Here is a 23,412-nt window from a genome sequence, read left to right as displayed (position 1 = left end):
CCAAAAGTGGTGCTCAGCCCTACCTCCTTCATTTCTATGGGTTGCCAGGATGCTATGTAAGTGAAGTGCAAAAATCTTCTGCTTGAGCCACACTGCTTGCCCTTTAAGGACAGCTATGTTGCAATAAGGGCTGGGCAGCCATTAGTAATTTTAATAATAATAATAATAATAATAATAATAATTTACACCCTGCCCATCTGGCTGGGTTTCCTTAGCCCAGTGGTTCTCAACCTGTGGGTCCCCAGATGCTGTTGGACTACAACTCCCATCATCCCTGAGCTCTGGCCTTGCTAGCTAGGGGTGATGGGAGTTGTAGTTCAACAACATCTGGGGACCCACAGGTTGAGAAAGGCTGCTTAGCCACTCTGGGTGGCTACCATTAGCATGGCAGCATCAGTGATTGCTACGACACTGCGGTAGGAATGTGATTAAGTTCAAGCACTATCGCAATGACAGCACTGGAGCTGAAAACACTTTAATTACTTCTCTGGATGGTACACATGGGGCTGTAAATCTAGTGCACAGTTTACAGACACCCCCCCTCACTTTAAATTGGGGAAATCAAGGCAGTGCCCTCCAGCTGCTGTGGTCTACAGCTTCCAACAGCGCCAGCCAGTATGACAACCAAATAGCCAGGAATGACAGTAATTGTAGTTCAGAGGATAAGGAGAGCATCACTCTTGACCGCTCCCCACATTAAGTCATGAGGATGAACACCACACGACTGCAGTCATAGTCATAATTCAAATATTGTGATCTGAATCTTGAAAGTGGTCCTATGTTCTTCTTGCCCCACTGTAAACAGAATCCCAAAACTGAGGCTAGGTACTAGTTGCCATCATCGTTTACAGCAGACATGGGAAACCTGTGGCCCTGCAGAGGTTGTTAAGACTAAAACTCCCATCATTCCTGACCACTGGCCATGCTGGCTGGGATTGATGGAAGTCCGAGTCCAAGTATCTGGAGCGCCACAGGTCCCTAATGCCTGGTTTAGGGGCAGTTATACCTGTGAACCAGCTGCACTTCCCATCACACATTTTGTTCAAATTCACTGCCTAGTCCCCAAAAAAGGAGGGAAAAAGAAAATAAATTTAAGGCCCAGTTGGGTGAAAATTATCGGTGTGGTGGAACGGTATTTTGGACAAAACAAAGGCCTTCATCTTTCAAGCCATCACTTCAGTGGTTATGCAAACAGCAATGGAAAGCAAACTGCAGCAGCATGCATTTGAAATCCTCATGCAAAAATAAAAAAAGATGTTAAGCAAAGGCAAGTGCTTGAAAAGTACCTCAGAGGTAACCTTGTTAGACAGTAATTTACAGGTGTACTGCCAGAAAAGGAAAAGACCATCATTAGTTCATAAAGAAAAGACAGAGAGAGTTCAAATTAAACTGAGAACTGGCATCTATCTCACAGTTCAGCTAAATTAGCTTTACAGTGCAATCCTATTCACGTCTACTCAGATGTAAATCCTACTGAGTTAAGTGGTGCTTACACCCTGGTGAGTATGCATAGGATTGCAGCCTGTATTGTTACCCCCAAAAAACCCCAAAACCGCAACCTAAAAAAAAATCCTGCTTGGCCAAGCAAAATAGTAGCCAATTTAAGAATAAAAACAAAACAAGGAAGCTGTTTGTCAGTCACCACTGCTTTAACTGTTTTGGTAATCTAAATGATGAATTCTGGTACAATTAAATTTATTAGTTTAGTCTATTCATTATTTGAAATAATAATAACAGTAGTAGTAGTAGTCATAATAATAATAATAATAATAATAATAATAATAATAATAATAATAATATGCCTTGTACCATTTTATCTGATTCCTCCAGAAAAGGCAGGCAGACAAAGGAAGAGATCTCTTCCCTTTAGCTATGGAAGTGTTTCAAATGTCCAGTATGTGCTTTGCATCCAGTTGGTGCTAAACATATTCTTGGTCTTGCTAATTGTGCCACAGCTGTTATTTCTAACTGAACAGCACATATAAACAGGGGGTCTGGCGGATGGGCATGGCCCAGGGAAGACACATGCATTGGCACATGAGCTCCCAAGCTCTCAGGTGCATCTCAAAATCTACATCCCATGAAGCATTTAGATTCACCAGTTCCACTAACCTTCACGAGGAGCAAATTTCTGAAGCTCCCTGTGCCAGGCAGCTATTGATTTTGTACTCACTAGATTTCAGTTGGCACTGTTCAGAAAATTCGCTGTCATTCTGCCAACATAAAAAGCCAACTTCCTACAAGTAAAAAATCACCAGTGCCTGCACAAGGCAAGGAACATGCAGCAAAACCCTTCACAGTGTTTAACTGCTGCTCAAGTATAAGGAACGGAAGTACGGATTGTGTGCAGTAAATTTTAAGGTCAACAATGGCTCTGCTGCAGTTTTCGACTTGAGCTTTCAAGAAAAAGGCCATCTCTATGGAATTTTGCCTTGAACTTAACACTGGGTGTGGTACAAGCTGTGATGATAAAACAGGAGGGTTGTTTGGGAGGAGGTAAACAGACAATATTTGTGCTGTAGTTATGTTGCTCACGGCAGGGTCTCGTAGCTTTGTGCCTCGGTCCCAAGCGCCCCACTGATTTCACAGAAACATCTAAGCGAGAGGATCCGTCTGCATCTAAGTATGACATTTTAGCTCCACAGTGGAGTCACGAGGACAGTGGAGAACACAGTGTTACTGCTAGGACCCCCTTCTGCCCTGCACAAAAGTACACAATCGGGGGGGGGGGTGTCAGCCATATTTAATGTGCACTCCTCATCTCTGAGAGGGAGAGAAAGGAAAAGGGTTCCTTGTAGACATGCTGCAAGGTATGGTTAAGGGAGCAAATAATTTCATACTTGATCCTACAGCCACAGGAGATGGCTTTGATTAAGAGCAACGTCCAATAACCTTGGCAAGCTTTTCAGGTATTAGTGCTATCATTGCTTTTTCTTTATAAAAGCTCCCAACAAAAGGGTACCATTTAAAAAGACCCTTTTCAGAACGGAGCCCATAATAAGTGTGCCTGAAACTGGCCCTGCACATTGCCTTCTTGTGCTGAATTCTGGAAAGGTGATCTAGAAAAGTTTTAGAAACTTGTTAATTTTTATTTTTTTAAAAACCCTACTCCGTGCAAAAAAAAGGGGGGCATTGGGGGCGGAGGAAACAGAATATGCTTACGCTGCTCTCATCCATCCTCTCCCGCCTCTTGGTTTTGTGACTTTCATAATCTTCCATAAGAGTCTGCATCAGGTTCTTGGGTCTTTGTGATCCTCCCGATTCGTCTGATGCTGAGTCGGAATGCGAGGGGGGGCCTTCAGCGGTTGGGGATGGAGGTGGCTTGATCTTCTCTATTTTACCTGCAAAGACCCAATCAGAATTTCCTTCTCTAGGTAACAGACTCGCAAGCAAGATTCTGGAAAAAATAATAATCCCCCAAACCACACCACCATACTTCCAAAAGGAAAGAGAGCTGAAATCAAGCATGGGCTGAAGAGATAATTACTGAGTCAAGGTAGTTTGCTCTCGTGAAGAAAGAAGAAGAATTTTTGCATTCAGATTCTCAAGCTTTTTTCATTTAAGAAAAGTTTCTGTGAATTTTGACAGATGCTTATGGTAGTTTAGGTCAGAGGTAGGGCTGCCTTTGGAGTTGGTTATGGTATATATAGGCCTTCACTCCTGCCTTCCTCTCAATTACTATGCTACTGTTCCAATGCACTTTCATATACAGTGGAACCTCAGTTTTTGAACTTAATCTGTTCTGGAAGACTGTTTGACATCCGAAAACCGAGGATGAAAGAGCTGGATGCAAAGTCAATGCAAAGTCAATGGGAAAAAAGAAAAAAATGTGCCTTGGAAGCTGTTGACTTCTGAGGCACGTTCGGAAACGGAAGCAATTATTTCCGAGTTTTCGGTGTTTGGGTTCCGAATTGTTCAGCTTCCAAGAAACTCGACAGCTGAGGTTTGACTGTACAATGGAACCTTGGTTCTTGAATGGCTTAGCTGACCTGGAAGTAAGTGTTCCGGTTTTCAAATGTTTTTCGGAAGCCAAACTTCTACGTGGCTGTTCTGTTGGCTATTGTTTCCGGGATGCCTGCACCAATCGGAAGCCACGTCTTCGTTTTTGAATGTTTCGGGAGTCAAACAGACTTCCGGAATGGATTAAGTTCAAGAACCAAGGTTCCACTGTATACCAGAGTGCACTGGACTCTGCACTAGATGTTGCCCTCTCAATCAATGAATTTGGCATGCCTGCCTGGAAAGTGGGCTACCACTGCTAAAATCTAGGAAATACCAGTCACAGTAAAGTCTAATGTACACAGCCACAAATGGACAGAAGTGAAGTTCCGCCACCAAGGTTGAACAAGTTTAAATGCCACAACAAAATTTGCTGATCATATCACAGCAGAGGAAACACCACTACAGTATTTTCACTGCTCTAAAAATGATGCATTGTTGTGGATTTATGCTTCCTGGATAGGACATTGAATGTGCTTTTGTGTGTGTTTGTGTGTGTGTGTGTTTGCATTTGAGCACATAATAACTGCTTGCTAGGTTCATTGGCTTCAGTGGAGGGCAGGATTCCTAGCAAGGTTTATTTCCCTTATGTTGTTTATATGCAAGGCTAAATTGCAAAAATTGCAATGTATTTAAAACAACATGCTACTACTCTTTAAATAGTAATTTGAGATGCAGGTATATCTGAGGAATGGAGTCTGAAAGAAGAGGAAGGGAACGACTCTTCCCCCTTCCCAATATGGTGCCCCTATTGCCTTGGTCATCAGCTTCCCAGTGGTGGGAAACCTGTGACCTTCTAGAACTTATTGTACTCCAGCTCCTATCACCACTGGCTATGGTGTCTGCAGCTGATAAACGAGTTTAGAGTCCAACATGATTAGTAGTTCACATGATCAAAAAGGGATAAAAGGAAAGCTTCCATTGCATTTCCGTGAAGACAACAGCAGACCTCTATCTATCTAGCTATCTGAATAGGTTAACAAATTACCCAGACTACATTTTCCTCATCTCTATGCACCCAACGTACACAAAAATCTTAAGAGAAGCTCATCCAATGAGCTAGAATGACTATGGCCACTAGAGGTCAGGGACAGAGCAGAAACAGAGAAATATCTGCTTAGAATGAACAGTCGGTTTAAGAAAGAAGTGAACATCAACATGACTTACAGCTGAGGTTCACTGCTTTTATTTACCACAATGGGAAGAGCTCAGCTACATTGATATAAGGTTTCAGATCATCTGGATGGAACTAGCAAACACCATGGTTTTAATGAAATGCAGCCTTGAATTACACAGGAGACCAAGCTTGCTTATTTTTGAGTTTGTAGATCAGATACAGAGAGCCTACAGATGTTGAGGAACTCCCATCACCCCTGGCAAGCATGACCAATAGCCAGGGATGATGGGAGTTGTAGTTTTGCAACAACTGGAGGGACAAAGATTCCCCACCCTTGCTACAGATTTTTGAAATTTTGCTTCCAGAAGAACAGCAAATGTCATCTCCTTCCTGCCCCCACCCCCACCAAAACAATCAATGGATTATAAACAAAGCAAGCATTTCTACTATGGTACTCATCCTGGGAGGAAACTTGTACAATATCTTTAGAAGATTTGCCTGGGAATTAAATTAGATTTGATTGACACAAAAGAAAATCTGATTTTACAGAGATCATGGGCTATTAAAATTGTCTGTTATACTCTGCCAGTATTATATCTGTGTTTTTGCAGAATCTAGCCAAGGTTAAGAATGTTTAAGTGCCACAGATTTCAATGGGTTAAGTTCATGTTTTGTTTCCCCCTCCAACTGAAATTAACCAAACTTTGAAGTGTTCAACCTGAAATGGATTGTCTCCATTGGGACTCGGATAAAAATAGCAATAAAGGTGTGTATCACATTGGCAAAAATATGCAGAGATCAACCACTGGAGGACCACCTAATTCTTGCTAATTGCTGGGATTCTTGGAGAACAGAAGAAGTCTAGCTTTGATCTTGAATGGTAAGGGGAACTTGTGGCCCTCCAGATGTTTCTGGGGTACAGCTCCCATAAGCTCTGACCATCAACCATGCTGTCTAGGATTTCTAAGACTCCTACAACCTCTGGAAGGGCCCATCTGTGCTGTACTTTTGCATAGTATCATCATGATCCACTGATAGGCATTATCCTTAAAAAGCAAGAATACATAATTAGAATGTGGTGACAGTCTAGGCAGAAACAAATCTGCATTTAAGTGGTCCATAGTATGCAACTCTTGCTGAAGGTATTAAGAAACACTGCAGTGGATCAGACCAAGGTCTGTTTAGACCAGTATTCTCTGCAAGAATCCCAGCAAACAGAGGGCCTGAAATCTACCTCATGCTCACCTCTGTGGCAAAGAAAGATGCATGCAAGGGAGAAGTGAACTCATTCCCATCACTTTACATACCAAAATAACCTAGCAAGAATGGAATTTCAGCTGCAGAAAAATAATGTTGAGCTATGGCTGAATGAGCTGGTTTGGTCAATGCACACCTAAGTTACCTGGCAAAATAATGAGAATCTTTTCCCTGTCCCTTTAAGACCCTTCTGGGAATTCACCTTCCACTTGCATCCTTTGATCTCTAATCTATTGGGATGGAGAATGGGGGCCTCAGGACTCTCCCCAGTCAATTAATTAATTTATAGTACAATAGATGTCTACTGAGAAGTATGCATGCTTGAGATCAGTGGGGCTTTCTCCCAGGTAAAATGGATATATAGGATTAGAAGCCTTAGATGTATGTATACATGGGGGGGGGGGGTGAGCTGAAGCCGAAGCGAAAACGGCAACCTGCTTTCTGTCTTTGTGAAGCAACTGTTTATTCATGAACACTAATAGGGGTCATAAATGGAGGCTTGGGGAAAGCTACAGCTGCCATGAGGCATCAGTCATTTCCTGTTAGGAATTTCCTGGTGTTCACAGATGAGACATCTGGTACACATGGATGGTTTTGTCTCTCACTGAAAGCTGCACAATGCCCTGAGTGTAACAAAAGAATACAGGGTAGTAAATTCTTCCTCAGCTCAGTTATATCTGTGAAGAAAATAATACCAAGATCAGAGAAAGCAGCAAAGGTGTGTTATGCGGTTAGCTGGAGGGTGCGAACTCTATAGACACCGTAAAATGTAGTACAATAAGAGCAAGGCACTAAAAGTTGCAAGGAACTGAAAATGAAATAAGGGCTTGTCTGGTTTTCTGTAGAAAATAATACTAAAATAGTCAACGTGTTTGAGCTGTAAGTTGTAGCAGTTCAAGCGGCATCTGAAGTAGTGTCACGAGAGTCCATGAAAACGTCTTTAAATACATTTGCCAGCCTTTAGATGCCAAAAGGCGCTCAATTATTATTACAGTGCAATCCACTTGATAACATCTTCTAGACATTAAGTATTCTAAAATAATTATAAATCCCATCCCGAAAGCAATAATAGATGCACACAAAAAGAACAAATAATTTCTAGCGATTCACAAGATTTCTATTAAGCTTGTACCTTATTGTCCCAGTGTATAACAAAGACAATTTTACATCAAAACTTCTATTACTTTCTCTCTCTTCTTGGTGTTTAACAATATCGGTAAATTTTAGAATATATACTACACCCAACATTATTAGTATCCAATTTCTCAGTGTTGGGTTACCTCTCTGCTTCCAGCAAGTTTTTTTTAAACATGGCCAGCATAACATTTAAATCAGGCCTGTGAACGACTACGGACTCAGCTACAATATTAAAAAAAAAAACCAACAATTTGAATGCACTATAAACATGCAACACCAGATGGTGACAGAGAGCAGGAAATTTTTATACGTGATTTCCCATAGGGATTTTTTTCTTTGATTATAGCAATCTAATTTTTGACTTATTTATAGCGTCTTTTCCCTGTGTCACACAGAACTTCTAAGGAATGCTACAGAGGGAGGATAAAAGCACTACATACAGAGGTATAACCACCAATACATACATTACTTTTCTGTTCACTTCACTCTTGCATTCGTCCTATTTGGGTTTGTCTTTCTAACCAACCTGTATATTTTCCCCAGAACCTTCACTGTTCTCTAAATAAAGATGAATCCAGGTTTACCTCCCTTTCAACCATATCTCACATTTCACCAGCATTTTACTAGCATCTAGGTTTCCTGCAAATTGCAAAACAAAACAACCCTTCCCTGACCTACATAATCTGTGCAGTTCACCACTTTCTTGAAACCTGAAAATATGACTGAGCAGCAAATTCTATTCCCAACTAGCAAAGAAATGTATGAGGCTTTATTGTTAGCTATTTGCCAGGGTAAAAAAAGAAGAAGATGATTTATTCACTTTCTTTGTTTCTTGCAAAGTTGTGAAACAGAGTGAGAATATTTATTAGCTTAAAGGAATAATGAAAGCTAGGGCCAGATTTAGGTCTGATGAGGCCCTAAGCTACTGAAGGTAATGGGGCCCTTTATATGTCCAGCTGCCTTTTGTCAGCAACAAATTGTCACTGTTTTTTTTTTGGGTGTTGAATATTTGCTATATGGTAATTTATGGACCTAATAGGTAACTAAAGCCATTTGCACATAATGAAATATGTATTTTATCAAAGTAATTGTTGAACTTAACTTATATTTTGGAAATGTACATCCAATTTTCCCCCCTCTAAATTTTTTGGGGGCCCCCAAGAGAGGGGGGCCCTAAACTATAGGTTGTTTAGCTTATACATAAATCCGGCACTGATTCAAGCACATGTTTGGAAATGCTCTTGAAGATGGATCTAGCAGTCTTCCCAAAGTTGCTGACACTGAAATGCAGCCAGCCAGCTTGCCCACTTTTAATCAGGTTTGTTCTCAAAGCAGAAGCTCGCAGTTCCAATTTCTGGAGGTTCCTTAAAGTTGACATCTTACAACAGATGACATTAAGGTCAGGAGTGAATGCCACATGGAAAAAATAACTTTGAAGACGCACCCTCTCCTTTGTAGCCTATTTCCCTCCCCTCTATCATTTGATCTACATTGTACACTATTGTTCTACATCTACATCATTTATCTTTTCTGGGAAGTAGCACAGATAGTTATTAGATCTACTGATATCAATAGGAAAGTTACGCCCATGCTTTCCATCCCCTACTGGAATCAAAGGAAACAAAAGTACCCAAAATTATTGGGATGGTGGACCACCACTTATTTATATTTCAAAAGCAGATGGCAATGATATAAAGTGCCTTTCCCATATGCACCTTCCCATGCCATAATATATTCAGTTGAGGCTCTTCTTGCAGTTCCATCATTCATACAGGCAAGATATTCAGCAGTACGCAACAGACTCTCTGGAATTCCTATTCCCAGGGAACCCAGAGAGACCCCCCCCACTGCAGATTAGCCTACCCCCTGCCATAAGATGCAGTGGGTGACTTCGAAAAACAAAAGCAAATGCAGTGATCTATCAATGGCAACCAGCCATGATCACTCAACAGAATGGCAGGATCAGGGCCAGATGATGGAGACAAACAAATAAGGAGGGGGAAATAACGTCATGTTCTGTCATGTGCACCCTGGAGGCACCTGGATGCCATTTTTGCTAACAGGATGCAGGGAATAGGTGGGACCCTTGGTCTGATCCAGCAAAGCTTGCTCTGCTAGAGGAGTTCTTCATCAGGGTGAAAGTTTGCAACCAAACAGAAAGGCTGTAGTCTGAGAGCAACCTAGTCTCCGCCAGCGATAGCCGATTTGCTGCCCCAACCCAGATGTTGGAGGACTACAACCCCCATCATACATGGCCATTCTGGCTGGAGCTGACAGGAACTGGAGTACAGTAACAAACACATCAAGGATACCACGCTGGCTGTCACTGGTCTGCATCTATTTTGCTGATTAAGGGAAAAGTTAGGCTCTTACCTGGTGCAGTTCTGTAAGACACAGTTCTGGTGGGTAGAGGAGGCGCACTCTTTGCAACAGGGCTGCGTGCCAGCTGCATACCCTGCCTTTGTCTTTTCAGTTCTTCCTCTCTTTCTTGGGCTGCTCGGATTTCTTCTTCTATCATAGACAAAGTCCTCTGCTTTTTTGACCTTAGTTTGAAAGGCCCTACTGTCACCTCCGCTTCTTGCATAGCCAGAATGGAAGCCGTGCTCCTTAGCTCAGCGGCTTCTGAATACTTGCTGAAATAGCTGACTTCTGGCTTGGTTTCCTCCACAGTGACTGGTCTGGTGGTGTGAGCAACAGGAGATGGCTGTGGAACTTGCCTTTCCCTGAGTACAGAGTCTTGAGCTGCAGAAGTCTTTGGTGCTGAATCTCGCTTTTCTTGCACAGGAGAGGACACCTGAGGAGGCTGAAATGTTGGATTGTGCCGTTTCTCAGAGCACGGTGCCTTGATCACCTCCTCCTCCTGTTCTTTGACCTGGAGGTTCTTTTGCTCTGAAGCGGATTGCTTAAAACTTGCTTTGTCAGCCTGCTCAGCTATGGCTTGCTGAATGGCGTTTTGGACCAGTAGGCCAGCCTGGTATTCCAACTGCTCATCAATGAGCATGGAGTCAAGTAACGGTGAAGATGGAGAATAAAAGCCATGGTCGCTAAGTGACTTGAAAATACCGTCTCCTCGACAGTCGGAAGGAGTGTTAGCCTGAGGGGTCTGGGGCAAGGAGAAATCGGTGAGCGAATTTTCTTGAAGGGCATTCATTGTCTCGTTGGAGGCACCACTGTCACTTATATTGTCCATGCTGAAGTCATTGGAAAGTGTTTCCAAAACGGTTGTATCCTGAGATCTCACTGACAATTCATCCAGCCCAGAGTCCAGTTCCTCTGGAGGGGAAGACACATTGACTGACCTCGAGAACTGATCTAAGGTGCCCTGCTCATCATCTCTCACCACTGTAAAGACTGCCTTTGCACTCATGAACTCGCCATCATCCGACCATCCCTTTGTAGCATGGCCATGTTTCGTGGCATCACTGTATGGAGAGACTCTCACCGAGTCACCAGAGATGTTCTGAACGTTACTGTCATCTAAGATGCAAGACACCTTCTCAGCTTTTACAACAGTTATATCGTTGTTACCAACTAGCAAAGTCTGCCCACACGGAGAGACAGGCTTTGTAACTGAGGCTGTTCGCCGGTCCATTTGAGATGGACCTATTGGTTTGTAGAAGGGTTGTATGGTGAACATTTTGGGGGTCCCTGATCTCTTGGGTGCTGCTGTTGTGTTATTTGGCGGGCCTGAATTTTCCATTAACTGGAACTGCTTCCGTGCAGCTGAAAAATCTATTTGCTCTGTGACAACATCAACCTTTTTGCTGCTAGCTGGATCAGGTGCTGCAGACAAATGTGAGACATGTTTCACAGGCATTGGTGGCTGCTGCTGCTGCTTCTCTTTGCGTTCCTTGTATTTTTTGTGAGACTCCAGGTGTTCCTCATCTAGCTGCTCCTCCAGCGTCTTCTCCTGGGGAGGGTTCCACCACTTTGCTGCTATACCCGGGTTCTTCTTGACAGCCTGGCTTCGAATGAGCTCCCGCCGCTCTTTCTCCAGCTCCATCATTTCCTCGGAGGGCCTCACTTTACGCACTCTATAATTCTCCCTTGGGTCCTCCTCCTCAAAGAGCTTCGATGGCTTCTTGTCTTCATGAAACGCTCTAAGCTCAAACTTAGCCTCTTTCTTAATGGTGGCCAACGTCGCTTCTCCATCCTTGGAAGACCTCGAGCTTGTGGAAGAGCATGGACTCACTGGCACTTTCAGGCTGTCACAGTGTTCCTCTTGCAGGGTGCCCATGGAGTGGCCATTTGGCTTAAGCTTCCCAGGCGCAACGTTTATTCCACTGTGCTCCACGACTGGAGCCGCTTGCCCGCGAACTACAATGGTGCTGCTTTCGTTGGGTGCTCTGGAATCATTAGCAAGGTGAACAGATGGACCAGAGCCATCCACAACAATGGATGCGCTTGGCTCAGGGGAGGAGGAAGTCATCCCATTAAAGGGGTTATCAGAAGCCGAATCGCAACAGTTTGCTTCTAGTACTTCATCAAGGTACCTGATCTCTTTAGCAACCTCACTGTCCAACGATTCGTGCCTGTCTTTAAGTCCATTGTGGCTTGCAGCAGGGGAAGCGAAGTGAGTTTGGTTGTCCGCTGTGCGCGCTGAAGTCCCCACTGTGATGCTTCTACGTTCGGAGGCCAGGGCTTCTATTTCCATCCTCTCTCCCTTTGCCGCATGCACACCAGCAGGGTCCAGGAAATTGGCACGATATCGGTCTGTCTCTTTTCTCAACTTGATGTCATCCTCAGAGAGTCTAGATGATTTCTATAGAGGAAATAGAAAGGGAGGGGGAAGCTACTATGAAGTTCTGTGGAAAAATAAGATTCCTTGTAATGCAAAGAAATGCCTAAAGCAATCATCACCTCCAGCAAACCCTCCCCCCTGTAAATCATTATATGAGAATGGGAATCAAATTCTTCTAGAAAAGAAAGAGAATATGGTTTTCACATGATACAGTGGTACCTCTGGTTACAAACTTAATTCGTTCCGGAGGTCCGTTCTTAAGCTGAATCCGTTCTTAACCTGAGGCACGCTTTCGCTAATGGGGCCTCTCGCTGGGCGCATACCTCTGGCGCGTGATTTCCGTATGCATCCTGGGGCAAAGTTCGCAACCAGGAGCATCTACTTCCGGGTTAGGGGAGTTCGTAACCTGAAGCATTCATAACCAGAGATACCACTGTACATGCAAAACGTTATAATAATTATATAGCCACACTTGTAATCCAGTAAAATATCCACCTTCTTTATCTCCCACCTGCGCTCGTTATTGTTGCTACTTACTAATTGCTAGGTGCAACAGCTTGTTTTGTCATTGAGCGCCGATATGAGGGTGTTGATCAACTTAAAAACAAAGAACTATACAACAACAGTTGACTTTCGCATTTCAATATTTCATAGCATTTTTGAGACGCAGTGAATTAAAATGTGTTCCGCAGCTGAGGAAGAGGAAATGAACACAGTTCGTTGTTTTAAAGTGACAGAAAGCCCAGTGAGATGCAAGGCAACCTTTTTCTTCTTATTCATTTCATTTAAAGGCATTTATAAACTGCTCATTTTTAAATAAAAAAAAACACACACACCTCTAAGCAGTATACAACATTAAACCAATAAAAAAGGTTAAAACAGAAATATAGGACAAAATTGTTAAAACAGCAGTATAAAAAGCATATAAAAACAGAAAAACCTGTTCTTATGGATCAGGAAAAGCCTGGGCAAAATAATATGCCTCCAAAAGAGGCCTGAAGCACCTGATGCTTCAGGTATGGTAGAGGGAAACACACCCCATAGTACAGGGGCAATAACAGGAAATGCCAGTTTTCAAATCACCACCTACAACATACCATATTTTTCCGTGTATAACATGTCCCCATGTATAAGATGCCCCGTTTTTGGGGACTACAATTTAAGAAAGTTGGGGGAGATGGCCCAGAGTTGTTGAGTTTTTTTTTGGGGGGGGGGGGGGGAGAATGCAGATAATCATTCACACGAATGGAGAACGCTGCAAAACACACCACCGCCTGCAAGATCACAGCCAGCAGCCGCCAATCGCACGCCCACTGGCCGCAACGGCAGCCAATCCACAGCAGCCCTTGACACAGCCAACAATAACCCACCCATTTGCCACAACAGCAGCCAATCCAAAGCAGCCCTGGCTGCATACACCATTCACCCATCCAATCACCACAGAAAAACTCTTGCTCAGGGCTGCAAGCAATCACCTGTCCCAACTCTGCACTATCCATGTATAAGATGGAAACCCCCCCCCCCATTTTTAACAATCTTTCTAAAAACATAATAAAACATTAAACATAAAAAAACCTTCCCTATACAGGGCTGCCTTCAGCTGAATTCGAAAGGTTGCATAGTTACCTTTCCCCTTGGATCAGGGGTCACACAACTCCAAACCCGCCAACATTTCTCCAATGAAAACAGGGATGTCATAAGGGAAAGCGAGACATTCCGGGATCTAATCAGAAACCAGGATGGCTTCTGTAAATCCAGGAACGTCCCTAGAAAATAGGGATGCTTGAAGGGTTTGCTTTAATGTTATGTAGGATAAAGGTAAAGGTACCCCTGACCGTTAAGTCCAGTCGCGGACAACTCTAAGGTTGCGTGCTCATCTCGCTCTATAGGCCAAGGGAGCCAGCGTTTGTCCACAGACAGCTTCCAGGTCATGTGGCCAGCATGACTAAGCCACTTCTGGTGAACCAGAGCAGCACATGGAAATGCCGTTTACCTTCCCGCCGGAGCAGTACCTATTTATCTACTTGCACTTAACGTGCTTTCGAACTGCTAGGTTGGCAGGAGCAGGGACCGAGCAAAGGGAGCTCACCCTGTCGTGGGGATTCAAACTGCTGACCTTCCGATCAAAAAACCCTAGGCTCTGTGGTTTAGACCACAGCGTCACCCACGTCCCTATACTGTAGGGTGCAGTGCCACAAAGAGAATTTCCTCAGATGATATGTGTGATCTTACAGGGCTATGGGGCAGCCTTTTGGGTATTGTCACTTTGAGAAATTACAACTTGGGTTTCTGAACTTTTGCATCATAGCTTGGATAAAGACAATAGGCCAAAATCCACAGTGCTACTTTAGGCACACCCAAATTCTTGAACACTTTCTTTAAGCAACGGACCTCTATCTTTCTCTCTCCCTCCCACCTCAAACTCCATCACAATCACTTATGAGTAGCCATGCATATTTCAAATATGGCTTGCTGGGCTGCTGTTCAAGGAAGGTAAGCCCAAAGCTCCTCTGGGCAAGTGGATCAGTGGTCAAGGATGATGGAAGTTGTAGTCCAAAACCAGCTGGGGACTCAAGTTTGGGAAACCCTGGTTTAGAAGATTCCTCAGAACGAGAACCTTAATTTACACTTCACAAATGAGAAAATTCTTCCAGAATACGGGATAAAGGGTGGGATCCAATTGTCTCATTCTGTCAATGGAAGGGCACTGTGCAAAAGAGAGGTAATTTTCACATTCACCTTCCCCTTGTATCCACCTCCAGACCCTGAAAACCAATTTCATGGGATTGTGGAAGGTGGTGTAAAAGTCTGCAGAGGAAGTCAGCAAAGATCACTTCCCCTTTCAGTTAACAGAGGCATTCATTAAATCAAAAGCTTTTATGTTTATGTAAATACTTTTTCCTTTCACATAAGGGCACAATTAGATAGAATGCAAGGCAAGCACTCACCTATCTGGTCACCTGTGGTGAAAAACAAAGTCTCCAGGTAACCAAGCAGGAAAATTGTATTCATTCACTTCTCTCCTTCTTTAAGGCTACAAATGATTAAATTTAGTGTAGGTAGGAAGTTGGTTTAATGAATTTTTTTAATGGGCTGGTAACATCTGTTTACTTATTTGCAAGACTGGTATTGAAAATGCTGCATTTTGATGTTCGGGGAAGAAATATGAGATCATCAGGATAAGCACTCAAATATAACTAAAAAATAGCACATGCTGAAAAAGAATTTATGTTTCAGCGTAAAGGTTTAGAACCCACTACGGATCTATTTACATCCTGAGGGAATTTGGCATGGCTAAGGAATTAAAAGGTTTCAAAATTAAAATGACAAGTTAGGACTGTGAACCACACTGCTGATTCACAATAGCTTCTTTATTATGAACTGCGACTTCTGTAGCTATTAATAAATATGGCACAAGGTCTGAAAAACACACTTTCTCTCCTTGATTTCTTATGCCCCTACTAAATAGAAAGGAAGGGGTGGTTGGTGGTTTTTTTTTAAGGCAATGAATGAAAGACCTATATGTTGAAAGTGTGCAGTAACTTGCAGAAATCAGGACATAAATTAAACATTGCTCTTTTGAAAAGTTTTATTACAAGCAAAATAATGAAACTAAAAATGCGGCTTGAAATTAGAACCAAAACAAATCAAGGAAAAAAAACCTGCAATTTGTGTTTGCGTTTAAAATATTGAATTTGCAGTTGTCACATTCTTTGGTTTCCCCCCAGTTTACGGTAGATACTGAATGCCAAATATGGCTATGATCTAGCGAAAGTTAGTAAACTAACAGTTAAAACGGACATTACTTTTATTTCACGTTTAGCAACCATGTTTGGGATTTAATTTGATTTGTAGTGCTGAGGGAAGATTCTTGTTAGGACAAGGGTGTTGGAGAAGGTGGTGCTAACCTTCCTAGGCATGTTCCTGACAAAAATCCCCCCTCTGCAATGAACATAAGGAAAAAGCTGCATTTAGTGCAAATGGGAGCTTTTAAGGGAGGTTCCCCCTGCCACCGCTTATTGCAACAGAGCAGTTTGAACGCTGCTCATATAGCTCAGCTGGTAGAGCACGAGACTCTTAATCTCAGGGTTGTGGGTTTGAGCCCCACTTTGAGTGAAAGAGAGGTTGAAAGAGATTAACTTTGTGGTCCTTTCCAACTCTAGTGTTCTGCGATTTCTATAATAACGAATATATAGTCTTGCAAGATCTGAGAGTTCTGACGCTTCTACAGATACTACGACTATAAAGGACCACGAGGGGTTATTTCCCTGTATCCTTTTCTGGACATGTTGCGTTACAGACAAACCTGCTTCCGTATAAACATTCACAGTTTTGACATGTTCGCAGAGCTCCCAGTGACGCATCAAACATCACCTTAGCCTCTGGCCAATAAAGCTATCAGACCATTGTTTATATAGAACTAAAACTCTCATCAGTTTAGAACTGTGATCAAGAACAGGCACACTGCAAGCTGGAAAAAAATATATGCTTCCTTAGCGCTTGAACACACTGCAGCAAAGGCGAATGTGCACTGGGCTGTAACCCATTACTTCTCTGAGCAAAAGAAGTGATGAATGCTATTCCCTCTGCTGCCTACTGTTTGGCCAGTAATATCACTACCTAAGGACACTAGGGAGGGATGCGGGTGGCGCTGTGGGTTAAACCACAGAGCCTAGAGCTTGCCGATCAAAAGGTCGGCGGTTCAAATCCCCGCGACGGGGTGCGCTCCTGTTGCTTGGTCCCAGCTCCTGCCAACCTAGCAGTTCGAAAGCACCTCAAAGTGCAAGTAGATAAATAGGTACCGCTCCGGCGGGAAGGTAAACGGGGTTTCCGTGCGCTGCTCTGGTTTGCCAGAAGCGGCTTAGTCATGCTGGCTACATGACCCGGAAGTTGTACGCCGGCTCCCTCGGCCAATAAAGCGAGATGAGCGCCACAACCCCAGAGTCGTCCACGACTGGACCTAATGGTTCCTTTCCTCCCCACAAATAAACACTGGATGATTTTTATGAAGGACTTTGGGGTTTGCTTATATAGACATGGGTGCAAGTAGATAAATAGGGACCGCTTACTAGCGGGAAGGTAAACGCCGTTTCCGTGTGCGGCTCTGGCTCGCCAGAGCAGCGATGTCACGCTGGCCACGTGACCCGGAAGTGTCTCCGGACAGCGCTGGCCCCCAGCCTCTTGAGTGAGATGGGTGCACAACCCTAGAGTCTGTCAAGACTGGCCTGTACGGGCAGGGGTACCTTTACCTTTACCTATATAGACATATCAATGGACTCTGCCTGCAATAGCCCTATGGACAAGCGGAAGCCAACTGGTGGTTCATACGTAGCATGGACATAGACAAGACACAGCATGTGTAGGCAGTGGCAAAGGACTTGTGGGTGCATCCCTTATAACAGGAGAAGCAGCTGAAGCAGATGTTAGGTACAGTTAACCATGGTTCGGTCCTAACCCTGTTTTAAAACCCTGGCTTCCAGTTCTGGCTAAGGAGAGAGAACTCTGCTCAGAATAAGCACATGCACACATAGCAATAAATCATGGTGAAGGTGATGAAAGAAGCAGAAAGAGAATTCACACCAGCAAGGGGCGGAGGGAGGGAGCTTGCACCCCACTCCCAATCTCTTATCCATGGGGGTGATCTGGAATGTTATGTCTTTTTTCCGTTAAGCACCCTCTAGATGTTCTCATCAGCCACAGCGAGTATGGCCAATGAACAGGGAGGATGAGAATTATAATCCAGAACAACTGGAGGGTATCAAGTCGCCTACTGCTGCCGAATACTGTTCTTCTCTGTTTGTGTCACTACACTCAATAATTACATTGACAGAATTACAAGTCACATACATGGTGTGTGTGAGAGAGAGAGAGGGAGGGGGGAGAGGAGGAACCTCCCCAGACCACCATTCCACTCAAAATTGCCTCTTTCTGAAATATATTTTCTCTAAGAAAAACAACCATGTAATACGTGGTTTCATCCTAACAATGGGAAGACAAGGCCACTCTGTTCACAGAGAAAAGGTCATCTGCCCTGTTACTGAAGTCTTGGTGCAATATGAACTATTAAAATAAAACAGATGTTGCTTTGCAAGCTTGTTCCATTTCCCTGATTGCTCTTGTTGCCTTACTAAAATATGATGCTTTGCGGTCATTTCACAACTTCTTCTGTGTTTAGCACACAAAGCAAAAAGGTAAAAGAGTTTGACTACTAGTTAGTGAAAAGAGTTAGTAAAAGAGTTTGACTACTAGTTAGTGAAATAATTAGAGAAGAAACCTCATACTGATAATATTCTCATTAGCAGCCTTTCTAGAGCATGGGCGCTCTTGCCATAGGATTAAGAAGGAGGGATAATATAAACTTTTGAGAATACACAGGATGAGGCTTGAATAATGTATCAGAAACCCATGCTTGAACATGCCTGTAATTACTAATTAGGTCAGTGGGGGCGAAAGTCCCCTTTGAGAGTCCATACTTCCTTGCCATCAGTTAAAAAGTGATGCCAGTGATAGTAAAACAAACAAAAAATTAATCTGACTTTTTTTTTTTTTGTCCTTACGGGAGCCCATTCCTGAAATGGAAATCCACCTTCCCCTCTGAACAGATCATGCAAACAGACTAGTTTCACCATATTAGCATATAGCTTCAGTGTTCAAAAGTTCTACTGATGCCATCTTGAACTAATCAGAATTAAAACTCCGTAGGAGTTATTTTTAATAAGTGTAGCATATTCCACACTCACATGACTTGTTTTGACTTTTGATTCCAGCTGCTATGTAGCAGTGACATTTATGCAATGTACTGTAGTAAAACTGCAACTATTTGTGGTTTTGGAATGCCCCTCCCCCCCACTTCTTGGAATTCCTATTCCACAAATGTTAAGTGTCTGAGAAGCAGAGCGTGTATGGAAATCAGAACAGAGGTAGTACAGGGATCAAAAAGCAAAACAGCCAACAACTATGAATTACTTGCAACCTCTTGTCATGCAGGAACCTGTGTAACCTGGGTCTTAAAACTGCATCCAACTGTTTCAATAGGGCCAAAATTTTGGAAGCATGTCAAGGAACTTCCAGTGATCAGGATGGAAGAAAAAATCCGCTGCTTGGACATTTGGGACTTTAAGCCAAACTGTTGCGCTTTCCAGAATGGACCCAACCAGGAAGTAATAGGCTGAAGGACATCCAGCCCTCAAAGCAAAATGGGTACATGGGTGAAGGAAGCTAAACTCTCTTCCCCTCTCATGACTTGCCTCCATTCAGCATCTCTGGCCAAGCCCCTTTGTCTTCAGTCACTTCTGGTACTGGGAGTCCCAGCATGGGAAAAATGGTCTGAGAGGTTTTTTGTTTGCCCCGTCACTTTCCCTGGGAAAACCTGTTATTTACTGCTGAATTGGAACAAATGCCAATAAGGTTTTCTTCAGATTGTTCTGATTCAGAAGTACACAGTGGGTTTTCCCCAGGGAAAGTGACAGGGCAAACAAAAAACCTTTCAGGCCCAGTGTTAGAAACTCAGATATGTAAGCTAGGGGCCAAATGGCTCCTTAAACCAAGGCTGCAGTCGCCAAAACAGAATGTCTAGTTGCCATTTTGGGGGAGACAGCTCTAAAGTCTTACTTTTCAAATGATGGATTGACTGTGATTGGTTCTCAGTTAAACATCTGGCTAGCTCGGATGACAACCTTGAGCTAGGTTAAGAGCTTTGAGAACTTAAAGAAGAAAAGTCACTTGATCCAGCGACAGTCCACATTATATATTGGCCTATTCCAACCTCTCTTTTTTAATTGGTGACATGGACCATTCATAACGTAAGAATATTCTTTACAACTGTGAGCAGGGCAGTGGGGTTGGGTAACTGAAGACCAACTACAATAATTGACTATAACATTGTTCACTGCTCAGGCTGTACAGAAAAAGCAATTTGGTTCCAGAAATTCATTCTGATTGTGCAGACAAAACATAAGTGACAGAATTCTACACACTCGACTGTGTGAAAACAGTCAAGATCCAATGATCCCCAGGCATGCACCTCCAGATGGTGGAGATCTCAGGTGGTATCCTGGCACACAGGAATCTTCACATGGTCGCAAGTGGCCAATAGCCAGGTGCAAAATGCGACTGGCTAATTTTGAAAACTGTTCAGACCCATGCCTATAAAATCACAAAACAGACTGAATAAATCATGGGACAAATGGAAGTGTAGATGAGCCCAGAGTCTTGGCAAAACAAGCAAAGTAGATCTGCTGGACGCTGAACTCAGCAAATTGGCATAAACAGCTACTTTGGGCATGCTAAAGAGCTTGCGTGTGCTATCATTTCTTTCTTGAAAGGGTAAAAAAAAGAGAAAAAAGCAGACCACATCCTGTGTCATGAAGTCCTTTGGGATCTCATTGTGGTTTCCAAAGCATTTTGTCATTTTTGGAGGGTAGTGGCTGTTAGTGAAAAACTCATATCTGAAGTACAAAACCAGCTATTTCTTTTGGGGTGTGGAAAGGTTAATAAAGAATGACTTACAACACTGCTTTCAAGAAGGAAGTATAACAGGATGCCGTCAAATTCTTTACATGCCATTGGTGTATCTGGGCTATAACATATGACCTACCATGTGACAACTAACTAGCAGTATAAGCTCAGTAATTTCCCTATGTTTTCTTAACCATTCGCCTAACCATTCCCCAGGCCAGCTCATTTCACTGGAAGCCTGATTTAGAAACTGCTCTCCTCCTCCTCCTTGTATGGACAAAAGGAACCAAAGGAATCCTAATGAATAAGACATTCCCTTCTCCAACCCACTCCTCCTGCTGCTCCCTCCCGGCAGCCACCGATTCTCCATTTCCTGATGAAAAGCCACCAATGAAGTCAGAAGCAGCACATCTGGCTTATGTTAAGGTACTTATTTGATTAACACATTTTCATCAATGTTGCATTAGGCAGAAAAGGTGGATGATGAAAGGAAGGCACAAACTCAACAAGCACGTTGCAAAGTAACTATTCAGAACAAGAACCTCCTAAAAGTCTGGTAGGGTAATGTATGAAAATTTGGAGGGGTGAGTGTAAGTTGAAAGCAAGATGCCCCCACACCAAACCAGAAGAATGAGAAATTGTTTGAAATATATATTATCACACCAAAATGGTTATATGAAAATAAATGGTCTAATCTTCCGAAGGCAATTGTGTTAAGACAGATGCACACTTTTTAAAACTGTAGACGGTAACTCTAGTTTCCAGAATATTATACAACAAGAAACAACTCAAGACAGATGCTATTTAAAGAAAGCGAGGAGGGGGAGAACTAAAAACAACTGGGGGGGGGGGAGGAAAGTGGAGAGATAAATAATTTTTCCAGACAAACTGATAAATCATCGGTGAACAAGTTAAGTGGTAACAACAAGAACTTGGGATAACAATCCTAAATAGTGTTTTAACTACTAAATTAAGTGAACGAAAAGAAATAGCGAAGCAGTGTGGGTCAGCTTGGAGAATGGTGATATAAAGGCACCATTCTATGGCTTGCTTTTTCAGACACAATTAAACACACTCTCTATATCAATGGGTGCATTATTAGAATGGGAGAGAGCGAGAGAGAAGTCAAAGGAGAAACAGACCTCACAAGTGCTGTACAAACCCAAGAGGCTAGCTACCCCTATTGTGTTTCTCCAGTGTCCATTTGCTGTACTCAAGAAGGTCTCATGTAGCAGAAAAGTATAAGCTGTGTTTTAAAATAGCCCTTTGAAAAGGAGGAGAAAGCTGCATGATCCTGCTGATAACCCCAAGTACATTACACTGCACTGCAGCAGGAGAAGGAGGCTGTTCCGAGTAGCTCAGAAAGGGGTCTGCAATCATTTAGAGACCTATTTCTCCTAAAATATTGCAGGCTACTTCTGAAAATTGCATGCTGCAAAGGCGCAGAGTATTTCCTCCCCTCCCGCTAACTTCATCTAACTGATTAATTTTGGTTGGGACAAGCAAGAAGTGTCTTAAGTTATTAAGGCAGGAAAAGGAAACATAACATTTGCAACCGTTACCGCATAGTTTGCAGCAGACGGGAGCCACATATTCTTTTAAACCTCAACCACGCTGCCTGCAACCTTTATGATAAAATGCACTCTTCGGAACAAAACGCTTAACGACAGGACAACCTGTGCTGTCTAGAGTAAGGAAAGAATAAGAAACAGGAGCTTACCTCATTTGATGCCTAAGGATCTTTGAAGCAGACGCGTGCCTCTCCCACCCCCCACCCCCTACAAAGACTCCTTTTTTTAGCTCATTGAAATCAAATTCCTTCTCTGCCTCCTTATGGGACTGTGATGTCAGAAGGCTGAGGGCTGGTTTATAGAAAGGGAAAGAGAGGGGGAGAGAGCACGCACAAGCTCCCCCCCCCCCCTCAATCCATTCATACAAAGAAATGTTAGAAAGTAAATGTCAGGCTGAGTCTCTGCAGTACTGTATAGCAAAATAGGAACTTCTAGCAAGGCTCACTTTGCCGCTGACATCACTTTCCACCTCCCACAAAGGCAGGCGTTTCAGCTCCATTTGTAACCAAACACATTTGAAATAAAACCCAAACCATAATATTTCAAAGTTTGAAAGTATCAGCTTCAGTTTTCAGATTGGTAAGTGACGCAAACTGTCCAGCAAGAACAGCCAACATGGCACCCTCCAGATGTTGGACTACATCTCCCATAATCGCTGACCATGCTGAGGCTGATGGGAATTGTAGTTACAGGAGATTGTATCTGCTCACAGTGACCTACCACTGGTTTTGCCACCTTTATGAAACATTATAACGTTATAAAACAAAACAACTATGTCCACTATTGAATACAAATACATTCTACACTGACACGACTTAGAAATATTTTTACTATGTTAAACCAGAGCTTTCTAAGCTTTTCATGTCGGTGACACACTTTTTAGACATGCATCGTTTCACAACACAGTAATTAAGTTTTGCTAGCAAACCAGGGGTTAAACTAAATGCCTTCCAGCCCCTGGAGGAGCGTGGGGAGTGCTTGCACGACTCACCTACACACTGCAGCCAACACACTAACCTGTCGTGACACACAGGTTGGAAGGCTATGTGTTAAATGGTCTAGAAATCAATCCATCAACCAACCAACCAACCAACCAACCATCCAACTTGCTTAGCCCCACAATTAGAATTTGT

The 23,412-nt window shown here is 43.1% G+C and overlaps 1 protein-coding gene across 20 annotated transcripts in view; it reads right to left on the bottom strand.

The window, feature by feature from the left end:
- PALM2AKAP2 (PALM2 and AKAP2 fusion) overlaps positions 1-23,412 on the bottom strand; it is a 216,475-nt gene that overhangs the window by 8,941 nt on the left and 184,122 nt on the right. For 11 of the 20 annotated variants that reach the window (XM_083419494.1, XM_083419508.1, XM_083419510.1 and 8 more), the window contains 3 exons: positions 9,884-12,272; positions 3,163-3,341; positions 1,287-1,325 (listed from right to left, as the gene is read on the bottom strand). In XM_083419494.1, coding sequence (XP_083275620.1) covers positions 1,287-1,325; positions 3,163-3,341; positions 9,884-12,272 — 2,607 coding nt within the window. Of the gene's footprint in view, positions 1-1,286; positions 1,326-3,162; positions 3,342-9,883; positions 12,273-22,428; positions 22,702-23,412 lie in introns of those variants that run through there. The other 9 variants (XM_083419505.1, XM_083419502.1, XM_083419511.1 and 6 more) reach the window with 4 other exon arrangements.

Source organism: Podarcis tiliguerta (genome assembly GCF_965153285.1).
Source record: "Podarcis tiliguerta genome assembly, chromosome: 17".
In the NCBI taxonomy this organism is placed as follows: Eukaryota; Metazoa; Chordata; class Lepidosauria; order Squamata; family Lacertidae; genus Podarcis; species Podarcis tiliguerta.
This window is presented reverse-complemented; position numbering and strand designations above follow the sequence as displayed.